The sequence below is a fragment of the Lonchura striata genome, chromosome 3 (genome assembly GCF_046129695.1).
Source record: "Lonchura striata isolate bLonStr1 chromosome 3, bLonStr1.mat, whole genome shotgun sequence".
Classification (NCBI taxonomy): domain Eukaryota; kingdom Metazoa; phylum Chordata; class Aves; order Passeriformes; family Estrildidae; genus Lonchura; species Lonchura striata.
This window is the reverse complement of record NC_134605.1, coordinates 56,705,628-56,732,109: the sequence shown is the minus strand read 5'-3', so window position 1 is coordinate 56,732,109 and position 26,482 is coordinate 56,705,628. Positions and strand designations below refer to the sequence as shown.

Sequence of the window (26,482 nt, the reverse complement as noted above, 5' to 3'; positions counted from 1 at the left end):
GTAAATCAACCCTTTAAATAACCACACCTATAAACTAATCCAAAATGAGTCCCCTCCAGAGTGAGTGTTTTCATCCACACCACAGTGCTGGGATTCATCACTCATGCGGCATCGAGGCACAATTCTTCACATGTTTCATATCCTGGCTAATGAGAGGGTTGTACTTGTGTACCTGGGTGATAAGACGTGCGTTTTTATGCCTGATTGCAAGTGAAGAAGATGCAAGCAACCTTTGGGTTCAGGGGAATAGAAATACTTTGGAAAGGGAAAACTAAACTGAGAATGTATGCATATTTTCTATCTGAAGGGAACCCTACAGCGAATGGGGCTGAGAACTGTGCTTTTTTTTCCTGAGAAACTCAGCCGAATTTGCAGTCCTTGCTCTAAGCTGGTTGGATCAGCAGTGATCCCAGGACTGACATTAGAAACTTAGCAGTACAGTGAGTCAGGAAAGTAGGACTTGAACGTGAATCACAGAATTAGCCAAGCAAGTGCTGTATTTGCACATTTATTATAATCTTATTCCGTGTCTCAGAAAACAATTGCTCTGGAAAGAGTATTGAGGGAATCAAGCAACCGTGATCTGCCTGTGCAGTATTGTGACAAGAAGACCTAATCCTCAGATGTTGAAACAGGAAAACACTGTGAAGGATTGAGAAAAGTGCTTGAAGCATATCAGAACAGAAATGCTGTTTCATTTGTCTATCATTTTAGAAAGATGTTGAAAAGTTGAAAAACAGAAACAAAAATTACCTGCACTTTGCGAAGTCTAAGAGAGTGTAGGATCTCTGTTTAATGAAAGTTTCAAACTGTGATAACAACTTTAAGGAATTGATGAGCTCTGTTCATAGCTGTTGCACAATAGCAATAAAACTTTGTTTTCCTGAATTTTCTCTTGTATTAATCAGATACCCATCTTTACAGGACATGATTTACTCTTGTGGCTATGAATATTCCAACCAATCTCCCAACAGGGTAAGGGAGGAAGAGAGAACAGATGGGATCTAAATAGTACAGCCAGATTTTAATTAGCACCTGAGTAACCACAATACCACTAAATTATATTAAGTTAGCAATAGATTTGATGTTGCAATGCGTATATGCCGATGATGAAATAGTGTGATCAGTTTAACCTATGTCTAGGTTACAATTTTTAAACATTGATTTAGTTCTGAAAATAGTATTCCTGCTGGAATCACTAGACATACTGGGGAAGGCAAGTGTTGAACATTTTGGATGTTGAATCACCTCATGAACTAGCATAGTAGAAAAGGTTATCTGAAATGGTTTCAGAGCCATTGAACTGCATGATGGATCCCAATGTAGCTGAAAGCTGTGGCAACAGACTTATGTCAGTGATTTGCACATATTTTGATATTTTTTATATATTGAGAAAAGCCAATTAGGGTTAAAATTTAAAATTGTACCTGGAATATAGGCAAAAGATATTTTATAACAATTTTCAAACAATAACATGCTATTTTGAACGATGAAGTTTTTCTTTTTTTCCCCTTGTGCATTCAGTATAATGAATATTGAATATGGTAGTTTTCCTGGGACTCTTCTAGTGTACTGATAGGATTCCTGTATGGAAAATGACTGCTCTTGCTAAGTACCTAGAAGAAGAATATAACACAATTGGAAAATATGTCTAAGGTTGAAACATTTATTTATTTATTTATTAAACTACTTGGCGTGGTTCTCAGACTATTGTGCCTAACCCTATCCCCTCTCCATGCAGTTTCATATATTTTGGCTACAGATGCTTCTGTGCAATGCTGAGACAGATGCCTGGTTTATAGTGCACTAGTACCTTCTCCCATGCTTTCTTCTCTGTTTAGCAGAGAGCTTTTCCATTGATACTGGTCACCTCTGAGCAGCAAGCACATGATCGCACAGTTGGGTGATTATCAGTGGAAAATTTTCTAGTTTTCAAAGGTGGCCTTATTTCAGTTTCAGATTTCTTAGAAATTTGGACCTTGCAAACTTGTATTCCAAGTAGTAATAGCCTTTGAGTCATACACTTTGTTGGTGGATGATATTCTATGAGAAAACACACTTCGATCAAGAAAGAGGAAAGCATCTGTTTTCTAGGTTTCATCCTGCTCTGTTGCTAAAGTGGTATGACAAACCCCATCATGTCCCTGTGTTGCATAAGGAAAAAATATTAATGACATTTAATGTTTATAACTGTTCTGGGAACACTGCTTGGTGGTAGCATGTAAGTGGTACTCTGAGACTGAGTGGGTGAGGTGCTATGAACTTACAGGATGTATAGGAAATTAGGACATAGGGAAGTGAAATATTTTGGATGCGTCAGGCAGAGAAGGGTCATGGATAATTTTTTTTTACTAATGGCTGCAGCCTTCTTTAGTGAGAATAAGTAAACAAACTAGGAGTAATCCAGCTAATGCATTTCATGGAATAACATCAGCAGAGTACTTTTGCAGTCACAGGTACATATATAAACCTAAGCTAGTCTGAGTGATGTGCAGATTCACTTGAAAAGTCATTTGTTTCCACCACTCACCAAGTGATCACAATTATCTTGGTAGTTTAGGCACAAAGGTAACTGCTAGTTTAAAATTCGGCAGGAAGCTAATCATTAATGAGGATAAATATTCTGGTGAGAAGAAGTTTCTGTTTTTCATTTGGAAAACCATCCCTCATGGAAAAGTAATACCTTAATTCCACTACCCAGAAAATAATACCACACTTTGTAATTCCTTTTCTATGTTTTTCATGTGTTATTATCATTGTCCTCTAGGACCATAATGAGAATATGGGAACTCTGTTTCTTTTGACCTCATACTTAGCTATGCCTTCAAGGAAGGATGAGTTCAGAGAGGTTTATCAGAACTATAAATAAATCTTTTTTTATCTAGTGATCAAGTGAGCAATTTTTCCAGGCTCTGTCTCTTTCACAGGCAAAACCTTTACCTTAATGTTGGCAAGGGTTGGCTATGTACCTTGCCCCAGTAGGTTTCTGAGCCTGCTGTTCTCTCTATGGGCCATCCTAGCATATATATACTTTGCATTAAGCTGTTTGGGCTTTAATAGACCCCCAGAAAAATCATTAGTCTTCCTGTATTGTTTAGCTTGGTGAAACCAAGGCAGCTGTGCATTTCAGTCTTTATCTGAAAGGTATTTTGTGAGTTTTACATGAAAACTTGGAGTTAATCACAAATAATTCTGGGAGCAGGACCAAAATGGAAGTTTTCATTTTCCCCACTGAAATTTCCAACCACCAGGCTGCAGTCTTGCTTCTATTCATGCTTTCATCACCTAAAAGTAAAATAAAATAAAAGAAGTAACTAATTTGTGTTAAGCTTTCGTTTTAGTGTATTGCTGTGTTAGACATGTTCAGAGCACTCCTTCCAAATTGTCCAGAGAGAATTTTAATGCTGTTTTCCTCTTCTGTGTATTCCAGCTTGCTTGAATCAGGGAACTGGGAACTCAACTGCTAAGGGAGAATGGCTTCAGAGCTATACCAAAGGAGAAAAAGTAATCATTTTTCAGATAAAGCAGGGAGATGTTTAGTGACTTCAGATTCTTCTGAGGGTCTTCAGAGTAGGTTTGATGTGTATTTTTGGATCCCAGTTTCTAATTTAATGAAGAGAATAGAGAGGGACCTAGTGTTAAGATGTTATTCCAAAAGGAGAATGACGCCTAGACTACGCAGTGAAACTTCAAGAAACCATGTTCAGAACCAGCAAAAGGAAGTAATTTCCTAGCAGGCATTTGTGAGATTCTCTGATGAAGGCTGTTATGGATAGAAACAGTTTGTACAGGTTGAAGGGAAAATGGAAACAACTTGAAGAGATAGTTCCATTGAGGATTGTTGAATAGATAACTGGATTAGGCTCAGCATATCCTGTGAGCAGAAAATAGTATCTAGGAGAATATATAGGATAAATATCACACATACTTGTCCTGTTCTTTCCATTCCCAGAACATCCATTTGTAGTTACTGTTTCTGAAAAAAAGTATTTCAGGGCTGTGGGGATTCTGTGTCTACTCCAATATGGCTTCACTTCTCCTCCAGTTAACATCCAGTCTGTTCTGTTCCTATCCAGTTATCCTTTTAGACCAATTTAAACAGCTTTATTAAGTAAAGATTTTAGATAAAGGTATCTGTTTTCAACCAACCAATGGTTTACTTTTCCACAAAGCACTAGCTTTGTCTATCACCTATTCTCATGCCTTCATATATAATGCGTGCCTGCATTTGAGTCGTGTGCAGGGTCAGTAGATCTGAGCTTTCTTGGCATCCCCAAAAATGTGCTTTTGTTCATTTTGGAAAACTGGTAGAGTGGTTAAATTTTCTTGTAGTTTGTTTTGGATATATCTTTCAATCAGTTGTAGATGATCAGTAAGTCTCCAAATAAAATATGGCTTGATGAATAATTGAACACAAATCAATGACATTAGCCTTGAAAAGGAAAAGTAATGCTTTTATTCTGCCTTTGATTTATTAAGAAAAACACCACAGAAAAACACTTCATGTCAAATTTAAATTTTCATATTATCAGAATTTGCTATTTTTAAAAATAAAATGATCTGATAATGCAAGAAGAAAACAATTTCTCTTTGGAAAGCTAATAATGGATATATCTATTTCAGAAGCCAAAGCATTTTAAAAATACTTCTGTTAATATAGGTATTTAAAAAAAAAATGTGGATAGCTGTTATGATTGCGTCATCTTTACTAAATATGTCTTTAATTTAGAAATTAAATACAAGTGATGGATTTGAAATTTATTTGGAATTACATATAGGAAGTGACAATAAAACATAAAGTAGCAGGAGGGCCTTAATGCCAGATTAAAATACAATCAACTTTGCCTGTGTAGTGGGCACAGAACACAGTGGGCCACACCTCAGCTGGAAGTAGGAAAATGAAAGAAAGGTAGTAAAAGAGGGAGGAAACCCCTTTAGCTTGTGTGTGGTGCTGATCAGTGCAAACACAATGGCCCCTGAGATGTAGCTGCTGCTTGCCCACACATGGCGGCTCCAAGGTCTCTCTGTGGACATATGTACCAGCCTCGTGTAGTGTCTTGGGCATCCTAGAGAGACCTAAAAGGTGTGGAAGGGCTGTGTTTAGGCTACTGAATTGAGTGCAAAATACTGTTTTTAAGTATTATGAATAACAGATAGGTAACAATATGAATTATATGGGGGTTTTTTTTGTTTGCGTCCGAAGGAATTTCTATATTCCCAAAAGCAAGGACTACTAAACTGACCTGCATACAATTTGGAAGTTTTTGCAAGAATATGTGGAAGGAAATAAAACAAAGTTTTTACCGATTGGCTTAACTGTTACGCTAAGACATACTGATGGCGACACTTGTGCGGTCTGGCTCTTCTCACTTTTTTCTTCAGACTTCTTGTCAGTTCAAGACCCTGATGTAGCAAAGCCAGCATATTCAGAAATATCTCCTTGACAGTTTAAGCTGATTCAGAATTGAAGAAAATATAAGTTTTGTTTGTATATATTTAGATATGGAAAATGTAAGTCAATTGAACAATATTTCTGTATGTTCAAAGTGCTCTAGTTGTGTTACACATACAAAAAGTTATGATGTTTTGTAACTTTTCGTTCACATCTAATATTTCTAACCTCTGGTGCTCCTTAAAATGCAGGTTATTCAATTGATTAATTTTTCTTTTGGCATAATATGTAATTACCTAGGGACAGTCTGTAAATGGAGCAAGATCTGAGTGCATAGGTAGAATTAGGAAAGGAAATCATGTGGAATGCAAAGATTCTGGAAAGCAAATGAGATGGTGCAATGACAAGCATTACCAACCACTTAGCTGCAGATATGGATCTTGCTGTTTATTTGAAGAGATGATGACCTTGGCAGAGTTTTCAAGCCTTCAGCTTCTGGGAGATGATCAGGCCTCAATTTTTATGAACATTCGTGTTGAGTTTGTGTCTGGAAGGAAGTTACCTCATCTGGAGGGTGGTTTCTGTGATGTTACAGGCTTTTCAATTTCTTTGAGATAAGATTATAGTATCTAATTTTTCATACTGGGATTGTTCACAGTCATCTCTTTTGATTGCTTCTTTACAAGTTACATTTTTGAGCAATGTGAGCCCATGAAACTTTTCAAGTTTGTGGTGTTGTATTTTCAGTCAGGAAGGCTGTTTTAACAGAGCTGCCTTGGCTTAGGAGAAAGGAAGCTTGTGATATGAAGCTATTAAGTAACTCACCTAAAATATGAAGTAAATGGCTCTACTGCTTGTGTCCCATATCCTGCGTAGATCAGATATTTCCTCTTGCAAATGCTTTTGCAAGATCAGAATATATGGGTTTTTTTAGAAAAAAATTATTATGTGTGAAGTCTTTGCCCCAAATCAGTATTTTTATAGAGTGCTAACTGTGCTTCAGACCCTGGTTTATTTATTAGTGTGTTTGCAGCTGTAAATTTTTTAAGCAATGAACTCCGCACTAATGTTTTAAAAATATTTAGGTAGAAATAAATAAAATACTATAGAACTAGGTAGTTCTTACCTCTATATATTTTCTTGAAATAGGATGGTTTTTGATAAGAGCCTGGTTATTGCCAAATATGATTGTGAAGTTGCTGTATCTATTAAAGGAAGAGAGCATGAAGTACAAGTGACTACATTTGGTTGCTGCTCTGTAAAATGAGCAAATGTACCTAGTATGTGTTTAAAACGCTTAAGATTATTCTGTTTTCCATTGTGGACTTCCATCCATGAGAGTTAAAAGTGTCAGATAGAAGTGTTATGGCATCACTGGTTACTGACAATGTCTGGGAGATTAAAGTAAATGACAATTTAACCCTTCAAAGAAGAAACTGTGCACCTGACAAAATAAAAACTGTTCAACTTTGCTGGAGTTCAAACATTGCTGCTACAGTGTCTTTTATGATTTTTTTTTTTCTTGGATTCAGAATGTAAATAATCAGTGAGAGATTCTTGTCATAAATCAAATGCCTATTCTGTCAGTGAGGCTGTGTAAGAGCATTTGCTCCTGTATTTCTTCACAATCAACATTTCAAAGCAGAAATAGGGTGAAGTAATACGACCTTGCAGTAGATTCTCCCCCTCGCCCCTTTTTAATGAGAAGGGTCGTATTATTTTTATATAGCATTGTTGGATATTTATTTGAAGATATTTGAGATATTTATAGGGATTTATTAATTGATTTAAGCAAGGATACAGTCATGCTCATCATGCAAGTTTGTGTGTTACTTTTCAAGTATTGACAAATTTCACTCAGTTTTATCAAAGGTGGTTTTATGCAGTCTGGATACCTCAACTAAAAAATGTAGCCATCTGCATTCAACATATATTTGTTTTGTCAAAAAGCAGGTCTAGATTTTTACTAGTGCTTTTATTTTTTGCATAAAAGTAAATTTTATGCTATTGATAATGAACAGTGAACAGAAAGTTAAGAATAATTTATAGTGAAGAGTGGATTGAAATGCCTGGGAAAATAAACTGTGTTTGAAGTCATTAAACAAAAATTCCCTACTGTAAAATTGTATGCTGGAAATTTTTGAAGCATGGGTTCCAACAGTGAAGTTGGAGATATCCTTACAAGTCGTCAGTGTTCAATGTACATTGTGGACTGATAAGCAATCATTTTTATATATCGCCCAAAATACTACCTGACAGCCAGTGCAGTCTTTAAACACACACAGCATCTACACTTGACTTGAAACTGCTGCAGTATTGTTAAGCATAGTCAAATTACACAACAGGAATGAATTTAACTACTGTTCCAATTCTAAAACTGATTAAACTTATTTATGGTATAAACTCAATATTTGCCCTCAGTTCCAATCCCTCAATCCCCAGTTCCAATCAGCTCAATATTTGCCCTCAGTTCCTTTTTTCAGTAAATATATTTCACAGCCATACAAAGGTATTCAGTGAAGATCAGTCTCTCAAAATTGGCTCATTGAAATATTTGTAAGACACAAACTAAATTTTATCTCAACTAGAACTGTGAATATTGAAGGATAAAATTTTCAATAGAAATAAGTGACTTCTGCTCCCAAATGTTTTGCTGAGGTGTACCATGTGTCAGGATCAAGATTACATAAAAGAATACATCCTAGTGCATTTGAAGGCTGAAATGGGGGGGTGGCTTGTGATTAGTCATGGTTAATAAGCATGTGCTTTCTGTGTGGTGCAGATTTTGCAGGCTGAAGTTCATATTACAACTATGGAACTCTTCTGGGTAATGATGATGGTTGAAAGCAAGGATGAGCATTTTTCTTCTTCAGTAGCAGATGCAGGCTTTCAATGATAGTACGAATAATAATAGGTATTCTTGTAATTTGATCTGCTCATCTTCAGCTTCCTCTGGCAAAACAAAACATAGGCATACAGGGATTGCTGTTGTATTGGACAGAAGTACTGAATTGCTAATCCCACTATTTTGTCTCCAGCAGTCTTTTAAATCCTATCAGAAACTACCTTTAACTGAGGAAAAAAATATTATTATTATGGATGAATAGTTTTTGATGTGTCGCAGGTATTGAAATTAACTTTATTTAACCTAAAAAAGAATATTATATTCTAGATAAATATTTTTCTTCTAGTAAAAGAAGCCAGGACTCAGTGTTATTGTGAAATTGAGTCATAGTTTTTGTAGTAGTTATTTATATTATTCTTTGTCAATATTGGCTAATCACAAATATGCAGAAGTTCCTCATAAGTAGCTCATCTTGCACTTGTTTTTATGCATAGAAATGTGTAACAAAGGGAATGGAGCCTTCTCATAAAAACTTCTGAAAAGCAAAATACTACTTGATATTAAGCAGGGACCATTTTTTATTTTGAAAACAATGAATCTTTAGATAAATCAAATTTATTTATTTTGTATAAAAAATAATCAATATATTTAGTAAATTATGGATAAGAAAAAATAATAGTATAATACAGATAATAGAAAAGAAATAAACTGTGTTAAAGGTATATGTAGCCCATGGTGTATTTGATTCAGTTTCATCAAGAGAGCTTACATCCTTTCTGCTTTGGCTCATTGAGTGCACTATTAAATTAATCTAAGGGCTTCCTGCTGCTGAACAAGGTGGTCGCCCTCTTCATTCTCACCATATACTCCTGCAGTTTCTCCTAATCTGGCTGAAGAGCTGCATGAGTGTGATATTTAAAAACAAGAACAAAAAAAAGAACTTTTTGCTAATGTCAGTCTCCAGACTAGAAGCATGAAAGATACAGGAATGTGAAGCCTAGAGAAAAGATACGGCCACTTTTGATAAACAGTTCACTGCTAAATCACTTGAGCTGTACGGCAAATTTATTTTTAAAACTCTGAAATGTATGAAGGATTGACTTTACAGGCTGGCTTTCAGGAAGATGAATTCCCTGAACACTGGAGCAGGCATGTGTTTCCTATGTGCCTTCCAGAAGCTCCCTTGACCCATTTCAGATCAGAAATGCCCAACAACTCACTGTGTAAACTCAAGTCATGCTGAAGCTGCTGGGAGTGAGGCATGCCCAGGCTTCAGCAGTCTGCATTACTCTTGAACTTTGTCATCTAACAGGTAGATTGCAAACCATTTTTTTGGATCAAGCCTAAAAGCCAGGAGCTTTAGATATAAACATAAATCAAATACACGCAAGACCAATTTCTAGGCAGCTGGACGAATTGTCCTGGAATAGCTTGCATCTGTGCTAATAGTTTCCACAAAGCAGTGGATGAATGAAAACTAAATAGTAGTAATGATTCTGTAATTTTTTTTAATGTCTGAAGCTCAGGAATATTTTGGGGCAGTGCTGTTTGGCATATGCCAAATTTATCTAATGAAATATTACAACAGTTTATAGTACAATTGCAGAGAATCTGAAGGTCTGCCCTATTTTCAGTAGGTTAAAAACAACCTTGAGCTTTACTGACCAGTGCTCATTAACGACAGTACTTTCCTGAGGAAGATGCTTTCAGCATCTTGGTTTTCACCTCTTAATTTCTTAGCCACCTCTGATGAAGGTGGGTGACACTGGCCACTGCATGCTAGCCTCCTTGTAGGGGCTCCAGCCTTCCTGGTGCCAGCCACGATGTCACCACATCGATTCTGTAGTGTGTCACCAGCCCCTATAGCTCTAATGATGCCAGGACTGTTTTTACTCAGAAAAGAATCAATAGATTCTACGCTACTGAGTATTTTTATTTTTTATCAAGAGGCTTTTCTAGGCTATACTTACTCTCTTTGAAGGAGTGTGGTGGAAAGAACTGTGCAACATCACTGCCTGAATTAGTTGTTGGTAATTAGCAACTTGGTGTAGAAGGCAGTGTAACTATACTAGCAATATACTCTCTTGTGAGACAGGGGTTAATGATTCAGAGCATGGCACCTTGCTAGCAGCAGTGTTTCTTCACATTTCAGTGAAGTCAGGTAAAGATGGCTTGGGAGTCTCTGTATCAGTTGTCTCTTTACAGTACAGATCTGCCCTTTCTCTCTGTCATGCTGCACAAGTGATGCATTGCTGAGGTTCTGACTGTGGCAAGAGCTCCTTTAGGAATTAGGAATAATCCTTTCTCTTAGCTGCACAGTAAGGAATTAAATTTATTCGTATTTCTCCAGCGACAAAAAAGTAGCTTAAAAATTTAAATTAATTTACCACAGGTGTAAGAGGTCTCTGGACAGCAGTGTTTGCTGCTTTTAAATGTTTTGCAACTGTAACCTCAATTCCCTCGAAAATTGCTACTAGTTAATATTAACTCTGGTTTTCCTACAATTTGACATCAAATCAAATATCAATACTCATAAATTTGTCATTTCTAATGACAATTATTTTTGTTAATTCTTTATGGTTTTGTAGTTCATTAATAATAACTTTTGTGGTTTGTATACTGTTGTGCTGAATGAGTATGTGGAACTTTCTATTTCACTCACCCCTTATGGATAGGAAACCTGTTGATCTGATGGACTTCTGAACTTATAGAAGAGCCTGTATTGCAAAAGAACCATTTCATTAAATTACTGATGGCTGTGTTTCAGAAAAACCTCCATCTTGTTGCACAAAACAATGAAAATGGTGGAAGAACAAATAAAGATAGGGGAATGCTGAAATAATAAATAACTTTGACCTTTTTTTCCCTGTCTGTTGGCATCTAGTTACTTCCTTTGATCTTCCCTGCCTTAAACAAGCTAATATCTGCCAAGAGAGTGCAACTGTTACTGAATCACTAAGGTCCTATTTGTTCCGCTTGACAGATGACAATGCATTTTTGTCTTTCTACACAAGCATAGACTTTGAAAGTTTTCTCCAACAAGAAGCTTGGGTTTTCTTCAATACTAGATTTCTTTTTTCTAGCTTCCTTTTTTTATTTTTTTTTTTTCTTTGGTGTGTGGGTTTTATTTCCCATCTCGTTGTGATGGTGCACTGCTGATGATTGTGTCACCATTTTCTGTGAGAAGCTGGTTAGACAGCACTGAAGTTGTGTGATTTTGCTGTTGCTCATGATTGTTCTGGCAAGAACAGAATGTTTCAACTGCTATAGCATATGTTGATGCTTCAGTTACATGATGGTTAATTCATGAGTGTCATTTGTAATTGCTCTCTTTGCTGTTCCCTGATTTTTTTGGAGCAATTGTTGCTGGTGCTAATTCATCAGTTCTGTACAGGTTTATTATATTTGTAAATGTTGAATTGTTTGATAGCTTGATCAAAAGATTTTATATTTAGAGTTTAGAAAACAAACCTGTCCTATTAAACAATGCAGCTTTTAAACAGAAGCAGGAGATACATTACCAGGTCTATTTGATTTTTGTGGAAAAATAGAGACACTTGCTCTTTAAGGGTGCTGCATTTAGTCAATGATATATTTAAATCTGGGCTATTGAGTAAACATTCTTTGTTCTAAGTATACCTTGTACTTAGCACAACGAGAACCTAATTTCTGATGGTGATCTTAGGTGCTGCTGAGTACAAATAACAATCACAATAGAACTGAATGTTTCGCATTGGTTTTTCGTTCAGATTCCATTGACTGTTCTTGCAGGTTTGTTAAGTCAGTTTCAAAAATTCTTCTCTGGAGTAAAGAGGATATGTTATATCAAACCAGAATTATATAAAGCTTTCAAGTCCTTCCCAAAAAATTAGATATAATTTTGAATTTTGAATTTCTCTGATGGTTGGAGATGATGTGTGCATGAGGATCAGACTTAGGCCTTGATCCAGGAAAGCACTTAAACTCATAATTTAGCTCATCGTGATCAATTTCCCTGGAGTCAAAAACTGATTCAAATTATCATGGAAGATATATAGCACAGCCTTATTTAGGACTATATATTTAATACAATCCCTATAAATTAAAAAAAAAAAAAGAAGTAAACATATCAGAAAATGCCTTATAAGGATTCATTTAAAGATCTTTCTCGTCGTGCATGTCTTCACTATGCCTGTTGTGGAAGAAGACACTAAGTAGCTCCAAAGTGCATATTTTAATATAGATGGTACATTTCTGCTATTTTAATAGACTTGTGTCTTCTGAGGGAACCTCTTACTGAGACTTCTTTTGTAGAAGGTCTGAATTTGTGTTAGAATTAAGAAATATTTTCTTAACTGCTGATAGAAAATTTTCAGGAGTAGATCAGAGCAGACAACACATCTCCAGGCTACAGAGGCTTGTTGAATTAATTCATAGCATTTTTCCCTACATCTACCATACTTTTATCTCTAGAATATTGAATTTGCTGCTTTGCTTGGGGTCTGCACAGGACAATTGCAGCCAGTGCCTTCCCTGCGAGACAGTGTAATTTTTAAGGAACACTTCCTGTCTGACTGTGGTTTTCTAGAGTATGGTCCAGAGGGATGACTAATGGCAGCAATGAACCACTCAGGTGTGGCTGTAGCCATGTCTGGTCTGGTAGTGGAAATAACAAGTTATTGACATCAAGGAGAGAATATAGAAACATGTATAGCAACACTGATTAGTTCAACGACTGATACTCCTTGTGGAGTTTTCCTCTTGGATTTTAGATTTGTAAGAATAGGCCCAAAGATAAACTGAGACAACTTCCTTGTGTGGGCACTGGCAACAGTCCACTGTCTCTGTGATAATCTCTGAGTAGATAGGGATAACCTAAGGCATGCAAGAGGACTTGATGTGCTGATTGCAGATTATTCACAGGTACATGTAGGCATGCTGCAATAGCAGAGGTTGATTGACAGTGATTAGGGGAATAAATAAAGCAAATCCATTTACTAGAACATGCCCAGAAAGTGAGGGGCTTTTGCTACCAGTTTCTGGTAGATAAAAATGGGATGCTGAAAGCAGCAAAGCTTTTCCAAGTAATTTGGGTGAAGAGTTCTCTTGGCCTCAGGGTTACAGTAAGTGTAACTGCTTGAGGTGACAGGGTTAGCCTCATCACAAGCACCTTTCTATTGGAGGATCAGCTTCTAGGGTGGAAATGGGAATATGTAAGTGTTAAAACCAATTTTGGTGTATTTAAATATGATTACTGAAGAGAAATGAGTGAAGAAAATAGGTAATTTAATAAGATTGATTTTGAACTTCTGTTTTGTGTTTAGGGGCTACTTTCTAAGTACTGGGACACTCTGGTCATTTTACTGTACAGGTAGCTTCATCATATGTATTTATGGAAAGACATACAGGGAACTAATGACACTTCAGAATGAGTCTTTTGGTGGACACAGTTATCTCAGTCGAGAAAGGTAGCTGGTTTTGTCTTGTGGAAGTGACAAAAGACGGCTGATTATTTATCACCAATGTCTCAGTGGGTGTTCAAACATTGGTGTGCTATTGACTACTGAAAACAGGTGGGCCCATTGCTGAGGCAATGGACAGTAAAGCTATTTTGGATAAGGTCTTGAGTAGTTTACAGAAATGCTGAGAAGACACAGTGAGGCCAGTAGAATTTTTTCCTTCCTAACTCATGAAATGTGTAAGATCTTAAAATCAGGCATCTGTGGAAAATGGGGAAATAGACCATGGTCACCAAGGTAATTAATCTCTTCTGAGTGTTTTGGTGCAGATCTGTGTATTAGGCTCATAGAATCATGGAATAAATTGAAAGGGATATCAAGGTATCATCTTGTCCAAACCCCTGCACAAAGAAGGCTTAAATCAGACTATTTAGGGACTTGTCCAGTTGAGTCTTGAACTCAGAGTTGAATCTGATCCTCAAAGGAGTTCCAGAATCTCTAGACAGCCCATTCCAGTATTATATAATATCTAATGAAAAAAATCATACTTAATATCAAATCAGAATTTCCCATAGTCCATCTTGTGTCCTGTTGCCCCTTGGACTGTCACCATGCACCTCCAAAAAGTGTTTGTCTCTGTATTCTCTATGTATTCTCTGCTCAGATGGTTGTAGATAGCAGTAAGGTGCTTCTGAGTCTTTTTTCCTTACAAGTTGAGAAGGCACTGCTACCTGAGCTGGTCCTCATATATCCTGTGCATATGGGGATGTCTGGAGCTTAGGAGGACTGCAAGGATGCCATGAGGTTATGCAGGGAGCAAATTGGAAGGGCCAAAGCCCAAGAAGTTTGATTTGTCTACCACCATAAATGAGAGTAAAAGATGTTTCTATAAATACAGCCATCCCCGGCTGGTGACCAGTCACAAGTGCTTCTCCTCAGGGTTCTGTGTTGGTGCTGGTCGTGTTCAGGATCTTTGTTGTTGATTGAGTGCTCTCTCAGTCAGTTTGCAGATGAAACCAGGCTGGGTGGGAATGTTTATTTGCTTAAGGACAGGAAGGTTCAGCAGGGCAATCTGGACCCACTTTCATTCCTTTAATCTCATAAACAAAACTTGAGAGTTTTGTTTGAGAGATTCACCGCATAAATGAATTCAGCAGGTGTCTTATTTCTGACTGTGGGAGCTCAGGCATGGAAATATTTGATCATTTTGAAGATGCCTCACCCTTAAGCCAATTGCAAGACATCCAAACAATAGTTTTCTTGCTAGACTAATGCTAGTGATCATGGTGATCAGACAGTCCATTCAATTTTTTCTAAACGTGGGACACTAAGCTACCATTTTGCATTTCCCAGCTTATTCTGATTTTTACATAAAGCCAAATTTATTAGAAATATTCTTTTAGGATGATGTGTTTGTTATTAAGCATGGAATGTTGCTTAATTTTAAATCAAGGTATCATTGCTTTTCTACCAGTGAACATAATTTTGTGTAGGAAAGCAGAAAAATGTTCTTTTTTGCTTTTATCTTTCTGCATCCATGAAAACATCTACTAACTCTTTGAAACATTAGTATTTGCTAGTATCTTTTGAGTTTGTCCAGAGAACTCAGGTATTTTGGCCCATTTTACGTATGTAGTAAGTAAATTTATTCTGTATGAGTCAAGCAGAATTATTTAGTTGTATCCTCTCCCATGTTTGAGGTACAAAAAACTGAAAAAAACCACACAAGCTACTTATATTACAGGATGTCTTCTACTTCTTTAGAAAAGGGTATATTTTACTATATTTTTTCTAATGCTGGATTGAAAAGGGAGATGGTGTCCCATTTTGGTTTCAGGAAATTCAGTCTGTACATCTGAGGTCTGAAATTCAGCCTTGTAACTGACACAATAATCTGCACTTAATCCCAGACTATTACTCTGCCCCAGAAGAGTAATGAAAGGGGAAAACATTCTGTATTTATACTAGTTTGGACTCTAGCATGTCATTCATTCTTTTGGTAAGTTTCGTGCCCAGTCGAATCAAGACTAAGATCTGAAAGAGGTGAGAGCAGTCTCAGCCAGGAAAGAGCTTTTAGAAATCTTAACTCTTAAAAGATTGCAGTTTTTTCAAGGGTAGAAAAATTGGCCAGAGGTGGATGGAGTTTCAGAGGAATAGCAGAATGCAGTTCTGTGACACAGTGTTTCAACTCCCTGCCAGATTTAGGGTTCCTGCTCCTAACTCCTTATTTGCTGCAGCAAAAGGATTTTGTGTTTGAATAAAGAGTTTCTAGAACTCTCTAAGGAGGGAAAAGCAAATATTTTCTTTCCAATTGGCTCAGGTACTTCCAAATAATTATCACTGAGCTCATCACTGACACACAAAATTTCCAGCTAGATGACTAAAATCTTCTAGTATCATAAATAGATGTAAACAAAGTCTTAACATGTAAAATATCAGAACACTTAACTGAAAAAATGTGGTAACATCCTAGCATAATATTTCTTCTGTTTGGACAGATAATTTCAGAGTATGTAATAGGTCTTCCATACAAATTACAGGTAAAATTGAAGACATATTTAAATGCTGTAAATTAATAAACATATATGTGGAACAATTGTATTCAACAGTTCCCCATTTGCAATAAGAACTATTTTGACCAATTTCTTTTCAAAGCCTCTACTTATATTTGACATGTGAAAGCAGAAGCTCCCCTTTTAACAGGGAAACTAACCTAACCCAAAAATTTAGTGTTAGAAATCTTAGGTCTAGCCTTTTGGGGCCATGGCTAGTTCTAGTGAGTTTTTTGGGAGTAGGGGAAAAAAGAAATATACATCTTTGTACCAACTTATAAATGTTCAGAACTTCCACTAACAGCGTGAAACACTTATCTCTCCTTAGAGCCTAAGGAATTTTTAAGCATGCCTCATTTGCCTAGTGGTATCAAGAGCTTTGAGTTTTTGTATTTTTTCTTTCCCCAGAGAAGATTTATAAGGCAGTGGGGTAGATGGTGCTGTTCTCCAGCTGTCTGTCTTGAGGAGTTTCCTCACTGGACTAAACACAACATAATTTCTCTGTAATGTTACTGTGGAATCTTGGAAAAACATAATGTTCCTCCTGTTATGTACAATAGATTCTTCTTTAATTGCAGCAGCTAAAAAAAACCTTCTATCTTTATAGCTGTGGAACCAAAGCGACAAAGTTTATGGTCTTTCACTGTCAGCAGGTTTATGGAAAATTTATAGTATGTGCTCTGAGTTTACCATTTTTTGTTGCAGTACTTACTAAAACTAGTGCTGAAAAATGCCTGTTATAGAATGGGGCTTTTCTGTCTTTAAATTGTCCTATAAATTTAATAGCCTTTGTGTATATTTGTATATTTAATTTGTACATAGAAACATATGTATATTCTTTGAGTACATACTTTTGCATACTATAGTATAGTAATTTTTGGTTTCTCTCCTTTTCCCTCAAACTTCTGTCTTATCTTGTCCAAAATGCAAAAATATGTTCAGGCTATTTCTTTTTCCTTTAGATTTTTTTATTCCTATAAAATTAACTTTGTTACCATTCTCTGACTGCCTTTCAGGACTTGTAGTCTGTAGAAAATTATTATGGCACTGATATTAATGGCACTGCAAATCCTCAAACTTCCTTCCAGTTATTTGGAGAAGATAAAATAATATCTTCTAAATTTTTAAATTATCTGTTTTCTTTTGTCTGTTTCTGAGATCACTTCATTGTTTCCACAATACTTGCCATCAGTGGAAGAAGGCTACTTTTGGGTTTTTTTTTAAGCTATGTCCCAGTTTAGAAGTGTTGGAGCGATGATCCAGTTGAGCCAACTGAAGTATGCATAGTCTGCTAACTTAATCTGATCATGGTTGTCTTTTGTCAACAAATTAAAACAAAAAAAAAATAATTGGATGCAAACTATTCATCAATCAAAATAAGTAGAAATTGCCTTTAGAAATGTACCTAAATATTTTTCAGTTGTAAATGATGCTAGTTTAATCACAGAGCAGCAGAAATGTGATTTAGTTTTAATGTATCTGCATTTGATATTTTGTTAATGCAATCAGAGTAATTCCCTACTTTGGAAAATCTGAGTTGAGCACTGGAGCTCCAGCCTATCTAGAAAAGGAAAACAGGCTGAAATTTTTGAAAGAATAACACAGGATTTAATCAGTCACTTTCATTTATCCAAACGATTAATTTCTCATTTCCATGAAAAGTGTAGTGCCTGAGTCCTCACTGTTTCATCCCAGCTAATTCTCTTTAAAAATCCCTCTATATGAAGATGCAGTTTCTACTTTGACCTTCTTTGCTAACACATCTGTAGTGCTTCTCAGTCACAGTGGACTAGTCCCTCCTACTTCTGTATTCATTAAATGCTGTTTTCTTTCCTTCCTGTGCAGGCATAAATCTGGATGGATCAAAGCCAAATTTCATTTGTATATTTCCCAAACTTCAGAAATATAGTAAAATCCCCAATCTATACCTGATCTCAAGTAAGCAAACCTTCAAATTTTGTAGAACCAACTCCTCTCTATTTTTATATATCTATGTATCCCCTATAATATGTGTTCAGCAACTCCAAAACAATATTAGACTTTCATTAATGTGAAATAAATACATAGGACAGCTTGGCTGCAGCTGAATACATAATAATCAAGAAATTACTACATCTGAGAATGTAGATTTCCTCATTTTGAACACATCTGTCTAGCACTGGAAAGGAAGGTGCTGCAGCCAATTCATGTTTTTATTTACTCTCTCTTGTTACTACATGTAATTTAAAACAAAAAACCCAGAGTGAATGAGGCAAGTCCTTCTGTATGAGATCTGCATAGTTGTAAAGGCATACATGGTGTGGGATTTAGAAAAAGCAAGTCTTTGCATAAACATTTTGCTAAAGAGCACTAAATATCATTGCTAGATCCTGTACCCATTCCCATACTCTAATATTTTCATATTCTAGAGCATGTAAAATCTGACATGTAATAGATCAGATTAAAGTGAGTGGTGAGGTAAATTCTGACCTTTAAGCACAAATATCAGGTTTTAGAAAACCTAGATCTCATTTTTTTGAGAGGTAAGTCCACAGGCGGGTGCACCTAATGCCAGCTCTAAAGCAGGGTGAAGTAGCAGTGTTTGTTAATTTGGAGAAAACAGTCTTTTTTACCATGTAGGACAAGAAAGAAAACAACCCTCTAATAACTTTTTGCATTTCATAGTTTGTTTATATTTAAAAATCCCACATAAAATAAGCAGAATCAGAGCCTGATTTTTTTTTTTCAGTGTACAAAAATAAAAAATTCAGCTTCTTCATGGGATTTGGCTTGACATGCCCCTCACCTCACCCTTGCCCTTTCTTGCTCTCTTGCTTTTCTTCTACCGGAAGAGTAAGTCAGACATTACAGGATGCTGTCACAGAGGTTCTCAGCCAATCCCCAAGATCTTTTTTGTGGCACTCACTTTTTTTCCTCTCAAGATGTGTACAAGGCTGTGTGCTGCATGGATACTGCAGCTTTCTATTGCTGAGCCCCTTCAGTGGGAGGACTGTGGCTTGTGGAGAGTTGCTCATAGGGTCCCTAATTTATATGGGACACAGCAGAAGTGATGGTGGTTCAAGTTAACCCTACAGTATGTTAATGCTGTTTACGTGTGATGGAAATTTTAAATATTTGGCTCCCTGGAAATGCACTACCTCCCAGAAATAATTAATGAGGTTCTTAAAAATTGCATGTAAGAACACAGAGCACACTCAGGAGTCAACTCTTTGTTTGCTCACTTCTGTTTTCCATCTTCTGCATAGCTATTACACTGGAACAATTTATTTCATGTCAATATATTAGTTTTAACAGAGCCTACATATTGGATAATACTTTAGATAAAAAATTCAAAGTCCATTTTGTAGCACACTGTAGAAGTGGATACTTTTTATGGCAGGTAGATTCAAATTAATTCTCAGATTATGCAGCTTAATAAGAGATGATGCCTTTTCCATGTATTTCAAAGCACAAAATGTGTAAGGGTGACTGGCTCAAACTTGTAGCTGCCATTCATTTCAGCCTGTGCAGCCCTGCAGCCTGGCTGCTGAGAGCTGTGCTTCCTTGCTGTTCTGTGAGTCTCTGCAGATGCACGGTCGCCCACTCTAAAAGAACATGCACACACACTTTTTTTTTTCTCTCACACTGTCTGGCATACTTTCAGCATAACTCTTCGAAGACTTTCTGAACTGCTGGGTATGGTCGTCTGATTATTATTTTTTTAACTGAGAACATGTTTAGTCCAGTGTTATTTAAACAAGCTTATCTCTTTGATCAAAGTCTACAATCTGAAATTTGAACAGGGTAGGGAGGGTGGCTGGGTGGGTGAGGAAATATATCAAGTACATAGTTATGCGTGTGCTGATGTCTCTGTGCCTGCAAAGGTAAAAAATATATTGCTTCAGCATATTCTTGCAAATATGAAAAACTTTGGCTATTTTAGTAGAAGTTCTAAAAGCACTGTATTATTTCTAAAATAAAACTGGTTTTAGTAAACTTTTCCTGACACTTCTAATGACCTGCATTTTCAGTTTCTTGGGTTTTTTGAAGGTTGAGCCAAATAACTGTGGAGTTGTTTAAGTATAGCATAGGCTTTGCTAGTATCCAAAGCACACTAGCTGGAGCACATATATTAATGCATTTAGAGTTGACATAAGTCTATTTCATTGACTGAACCACAGACCACAGCAATAAAGCTGGAGAGCTTGAAACAGTTTCTGCAGGTTTTCATTTAGCTCACTCAGGAGAACTGGTTTGTGCGAAGTTAAAATTATATGGAATGAGATTGCAAGAAGAAGCATGCATGCCACACCTTTTCATTATGTTCTCTCTTTTCCTTTTTTTCCTTTCTAAATATAACTTTGAGAGGCGTGTCAGTTTGTTTTTTGAGACGATCCCGTTTGATTATTTTAGATTACTTAATTTTTTAGTCTGATTTCAAAATTCAAGTTTGCTAGGATTTTGTTCACAAGACTAGGAAGACTATCTTCAATTTATATATCATGCAATCAAATAACCATCTAGCTGTGGCAAAACGTGAATTATAATTATTTCATCATTTTACAGCATAAAAAGAAAGAAGCATAATTTCCCAGGCTAGTCTAAAGCTTTTCCTTGCTTTTTAATGTTATTGTAGTACTCTAGTAATTGCAAGTTGCTGTTGCTGATGAAAGTATATTATAAATCTTCTCTTCTGCATAGGTATTGTGTACACTTTAATTATATTAGCTAGCTTTATTGACTGGGGCTTGCTCCCTACACACCCAGACACCCAGACACAGAGAGACAGACACTCAGACGCGTGCTTGCACACACACACACACACACACACACACACACACACACACACACACACACACACACACATTCTGCTTTCCCTATCTCGGTTACAGCACAGTCCTGCCCAGGGTCAGTACAATGTACACATTACATATTTCTAGCAAACATGCAAATGAATCAAACAGGAGGAGAGATAAGCACAGATAGATTGGAGCCTGCTGAGGAATAAAAGGCAGTAATCTGACTGACCATTGGACTAGTCTTCCTGGGTGGATTTAAGTGTTCTTTCCCGTTAGTTGCTGCAAAGCACTGTACCCTGAAGTGAAAAATTAAACGATCAGTAAGAATGAAGTAACATTTAGACGGACAATTCTTTGGTATAACTCCAGAACTAATTGTTTCTGAAGTGATGTTTAAACCAACGTCGGCACAAGGCAAGGGCTCCTGGCTCGCAGCCAGCACCTTGTAATGCATATTAGCGCAGATGAGGAGTTCCTAAAAGTTAGAGGGAGAGGGAGGGAAGAAGAGAGAGAGAATGTGCGTTTTGAGTGCTCACTCTGCATTTGTTTGTATCCTCCTCCTTGCTGAGATTAGAAGAATACCTGTGTAGTGCTGCTTTGTTATGATTTCTGCTGAGCTTCAGAATAGGTTCTGGTATTTTTTTTAGGTGGACTGCCAGCTGCCGATCTCACTGTTGACAGTAAAAGCAGATATGTTCCTTGCTCACTGCCATTAGTACTGACCATGACCCTTCACACCAAAACCTCTGGAGTTACCCTGCTGCACCAGATTCAAGGCACTGAACTGGAGACACTGAGCAGACCTCAGCTGAAGATTCCCCTGGAAAGATCTCTCAGCGACATGTACGTGGAGACCAACAAGACAGGAGTTTTTAACTACCCAGAAGGAGCCACCTATGACTTTGGTACTACGGCTCCCGTCTACAGCTCTACTACGCTCAGCTATGCCCCTACGTCGGAATCTTTTGGGTCCAGCAGTCTGGCAGGATTTCACTCCCTGAACAGTGTCCCACCAAGCCCAGTGGTGTTCTTGCAAACAGCACCCCAGCTGTCGCCCTTCATCCATCATCACAGTCAACAGGTACCCTATTACCTTGAAAATGATCAGGGCAGCTTTGGGATGAGGGAAGCTGCTCCTCCAGCCTTCTACAGGTAAATGCTACAGAAATTTTTATTTCTTATTTAAGGAGATGATCTGAGAAAATTAGAATGTAGAAATCTGTTATGCCCTAATATTTGCTTTTTGTGTAAAGAAGCATTAACTGAATCATCGATGATCTCTAGACCATAAGAAATTGTGTAGAATAAAACAAGCTGTAATTCACAGCCTACTGTGACTGTAAGCTGTAAATTTTGAAAACCTTGTAAAAAACCCCAGCAGATAATGAGTATAAATATTTCCTGGGAAAACATGAAATCATAATTGATTAAAGAATGGCAAATGACCTCAGTGTTGTAATGTATTATAATACTGTCTGAAGTATACTAAAAAGACTTCCACTATCACACATTTTTCAGTGTGAGTGGTTGTTTTTTCAGCTCTTAGCGGGTAGTAAGATTATTTTTTTCCTCTGTCTTCCTTTGCAGTGTGAGAAGTGGCTTACATAGGAAGTTGTTCAGAAGCACTATATTCTTCCTAATCAAAGTGTTAGAGTTGACTCAGTGACAGTATTTCAGTCAGTAACTACCTTTCTGAGCTATCCAAACAGCTGTGTGCATATTAAGATGCAATTTTCATTGGAGGATGATATATATTAACTGTAAACCTGGCATGCTGCTGTTCAAAATATAGGGTCGTTCAGCGGGGTTTTTAATATTTTTGTCCCTCAATAGGAGGTTGGTTCATGTTTTCTCTTTTTGGTCTGGAATAGAAAGACAAAAGTATCGCTGGAAGGGGGAAATAAGTTTCTGTGGTTTAAATATTTATTGTCAATTGTGAAAAAAAATATATATTTTCTTGAAGTAAGTGGCAGAAATTGATAGAATTATGGCTTCTAAAAAACCCCCCGTCATCATACATACCTATACCCACGCTGTTAATGTTCTGTGTAGTGTTTATAGCATAGTTTTGCAACAGTTTATTCTACTGGGCTTCACTGAATCAAACTGAACAGTTAGATTTTTTTTTTTCTGAATTCTCATTTTCTATTGATTTGGAAGATACAGGTGAGTTTGTTAGAAGTGTAAAAAACAAAAGTGAAAAAACAAAAGCAAGTAATTTTTTCCATGTTGAGGGCCAGACTCTGCTAGACTTATTTGCACAATAGAACATGTTGCCATGAACAGCAACGTATGTTCTGAAGTCTAGCTCAGCCTGACTAAGAGTCGGGTAGTAAAATCTGGTCCCAGAAAAAAAAAATGCACTTTTTTTTTTTTTTTGCAACAGATTGGGCAGTTTTGGGGAGCAGGTAGAATAAAGACTGGTGAAATGATATCTAATGGTTATGTTAAATTGTCCAATACAATGATCTATAAACTGAATTGATTCAAATAAAATTATTTTTAATGCAACCAAATTCAATACTTCCTGGAAGAATGAGTACATATCAGAGCATAGTGATCTTGAATGATTACCAGTGACTTGAAAGTTAAACTGCACTTTGTGTTCAATTAAAAAACTTTTTTTACATGAGTGTCCCATGCAAACGTATGGTGAAACGTGTAAGCAACCTTACGTATGTAAACAGGGGAGTAGTGAGTTTGTGAAGTTGAAGCACACAGGCAGAAAATGTTCTATAGTCAGGTATTGTACTGCAGGAGGATTCAAACCTATGAATCACCTAGACATAGAAGTTGCTATGGAAATAGTGTTCTTTTAATTTTTAAGCAGTGAATTGATATGAGACCATTCAAAATAAAATTAAGGTACTTTTTTAGTTTAACTGCTTGAGCAAACGTGTTAGATCAGTGCTGTATTCTCCTTTTCCTAACATTTCTGATCAAGGTTGTGCGTCACCCTTGGGGATGTGTATTAGCCCTTTGAAATTGCTGAGGCTTAATGCAGCAGTAATTAGGTGAATTTATGATCTTGGATATGCCGGAAGGTTTATCTGCATACAGTGTTATACAAATGATTTAATGGCCCCTTCCAGCCATAACTCTGTGGAACGCATCTTATGTGGTAATAAGAAATGTGTTTCAGAGTGCTTGCTATGATTACCTTTTGTTAACAGGCATGGTACTGTTCAAATTAAATTAATAAAAAACTTTGCCTTTTTTGCTTTTCATTGTTGTGAGGTCATATTTACAAAGTTTTCACCCTCACAACATTAGACATTAGGTCTTGTGTTTTGGCATGAGTCCAATCACCAGTAGTCTGTCAAAAATAATTTGAATAGGTGTTCACTGCCTAGGAAATATTTAAATGTCTAGCTGTTGGGTTTAATAATAAGTTCTTTTAAAATCTTCCAATTTGCTTTATTTGTTGGCTTCACCTGGGTTATGGGAGAAAAGAAAGCATAGGGCAGTGTAATTTGGCAAAAAATAAACTGATGCTGGAGATTGAAAGATGTCTAACTACCAAAATAGAGAGTTTCTGGAACAACCTACCAGTAGGAGTGATAAATGCAAAAAATCTTAAAACAGAAGACCTAAAAAAAGTAATAATGAATCATGATTAGTTTGTTATATGGCTGCCTGATTCTATGAAAAGTTATGTAACCTAGGACCCAGTAAGTCTCCTCTGCAATTCTCATTTACCTTTCTGTTTAACTGAATTGTGCTATTTGACTTTTTAGGGCAGAAATATTTGAATTGTATCACCCTTTTCTACTCTGATTTTGACATGCAAGTGTTGCATTCAGTGATATCTTGGACAATAAATAAACATTATAGGTTGGAGCTGAGATGATATTCTGTTTGATACTTGGACAAAATATTAAAAATCTTCAGTCACAAACCTAAAAATTACTGTGTGTGATAAGGAAAACTTTTAATGTCTCTTGATTTTGTTAGTAAGTGTTCAAAATCATACTGCCTGTAGACAGATATGTATTAATAGGTGTATAACTATATGTCTGCTAATTCTGAAGTTATATTTTGTCTTTCAAATAGTGACTCTTTTTCCAAAAGAGTTAGTTCCTTGTTGTGAGATAATGGTAGGCTTCTATATCTAGCTGAAGAACATTAAAATACATAAAAAGAATTATTTTTAAAAATTTAATAAATGTCCCTTCTGGTATCTCTAAACCATGAGGCATCAGAATTTGAGAAGTGGAGAAAAAAGGGCTTAATTAACTTAAAAATGTGCTGTCTATACATAGACCTCTTTTCTGTCTGATCTTGTGGCTGTTTTTTTAGGTAGCCAGACTAAAATATCATTTTCTTATTGGACAATGTCAAATTTAATTTTTTTAAAATTCTATTGATAACTTTTAGTGGTTTTTTTTAATTATTAAATGCTGACTAGTGGTTGATAATTATTACAGGAAAGTCTTGTACTCATCACTATAACAGTAAATTAATGGAAATGTTTCTTTTGTTCTTAACTGAATTTTCTTATTGCATTTGAGTTCAGGTTATTTCTGCATATTTCCTCTCACTTTTCAGCAAGTTTTGATCCACTCACAGGGAAAAATCGAGGCTTTCAATAGCTAATTTTCAGTAGCTTGTAGATTCCTACAAGCAACAGCGGAACATCCTTTTTGCTCTGCCAGTGTGTGATATTGTGTTATCCCACTGAGTCTGCACTCCTCAGATCTGAAGTAAAATTATGCACATACTTAAGGCCCTTTGTAGCCTGTCTTTGGTGCTGGTTCCAAATTTGGCCAAAAAAAAACAAAACCAAAAAAACCTGCACCTTCCATCTCACTGATGAGAACTGTCTGTCAGTCTGTAGTGAGGGACAGAGGCTGGGCAAATCAGTGTGCAAACAGAATAACAGATTAATTGCTCCCTCACTTTTAATGGCTAGTTGGTATCTTCAGGCTCTATGTTTAGATTAATATAATAAAGTATTTGTTTAGCATTAGCCACAATTATCATACTGCAATCAAATCTGATGTTCCAATCAATATCATCACAGCTTTAATTTTAATTCTTGCTAAAACTGAGAAAGATTACAAATGTAGATGGATCCTTCTTCTGTTGTAGTTTGTAAATCCATCCATCCAAAAAAAATAGTTACAAATGCATAAACTTTGTTAAATGTGTCTGATTCATTATGAATTTTTCTAGCTGTTCATGTTGAGTTTTAGATAAAGATTTTTTCCAAATTTTAAAACGAAAAGTGTTGAAATGAATACAAAGTTCAAAGATGATTTTTCTTTTCTTTTTTTTTTGTAAAGATGTAGTGTAAAGTATTTCATAACATGGAGTATGATGTAATGTAGTGTTTTGCTTTTCTTTTTTTCTTTTTTTTTTTTCTCTAAAATGTCAATCTGCTCAGAGGTCCTCTCTTGAACAGTTCAAGTGTTCAGGCAATTTCTTGAACAATTGGAGTGTTCCTGTTTTCAGGCCTTGTGCTGGTATCTTTGACA

The 26,482-nt window shown here is 36.3% G+C and overlaps 1 protein-coding gene across 1 annotated transcript in view; it reads left to right on the top strand.

Annotated features, from left to right (window-relative positions):
* Positions 1–26,482, top strand: part of ESR1 (estrogen receptor 1) — a 158,515-nt gene that overhangs the window by 30,490 nt on the left and 101,543 nt on the right. Inside the window, 1 exon segment of the mRNA XM_021540602.2 lies at positions 21,653–22,157. Coding sequence (XP_021396277.2) covers positions 21,653–22,157 — 505 coding nt within the window.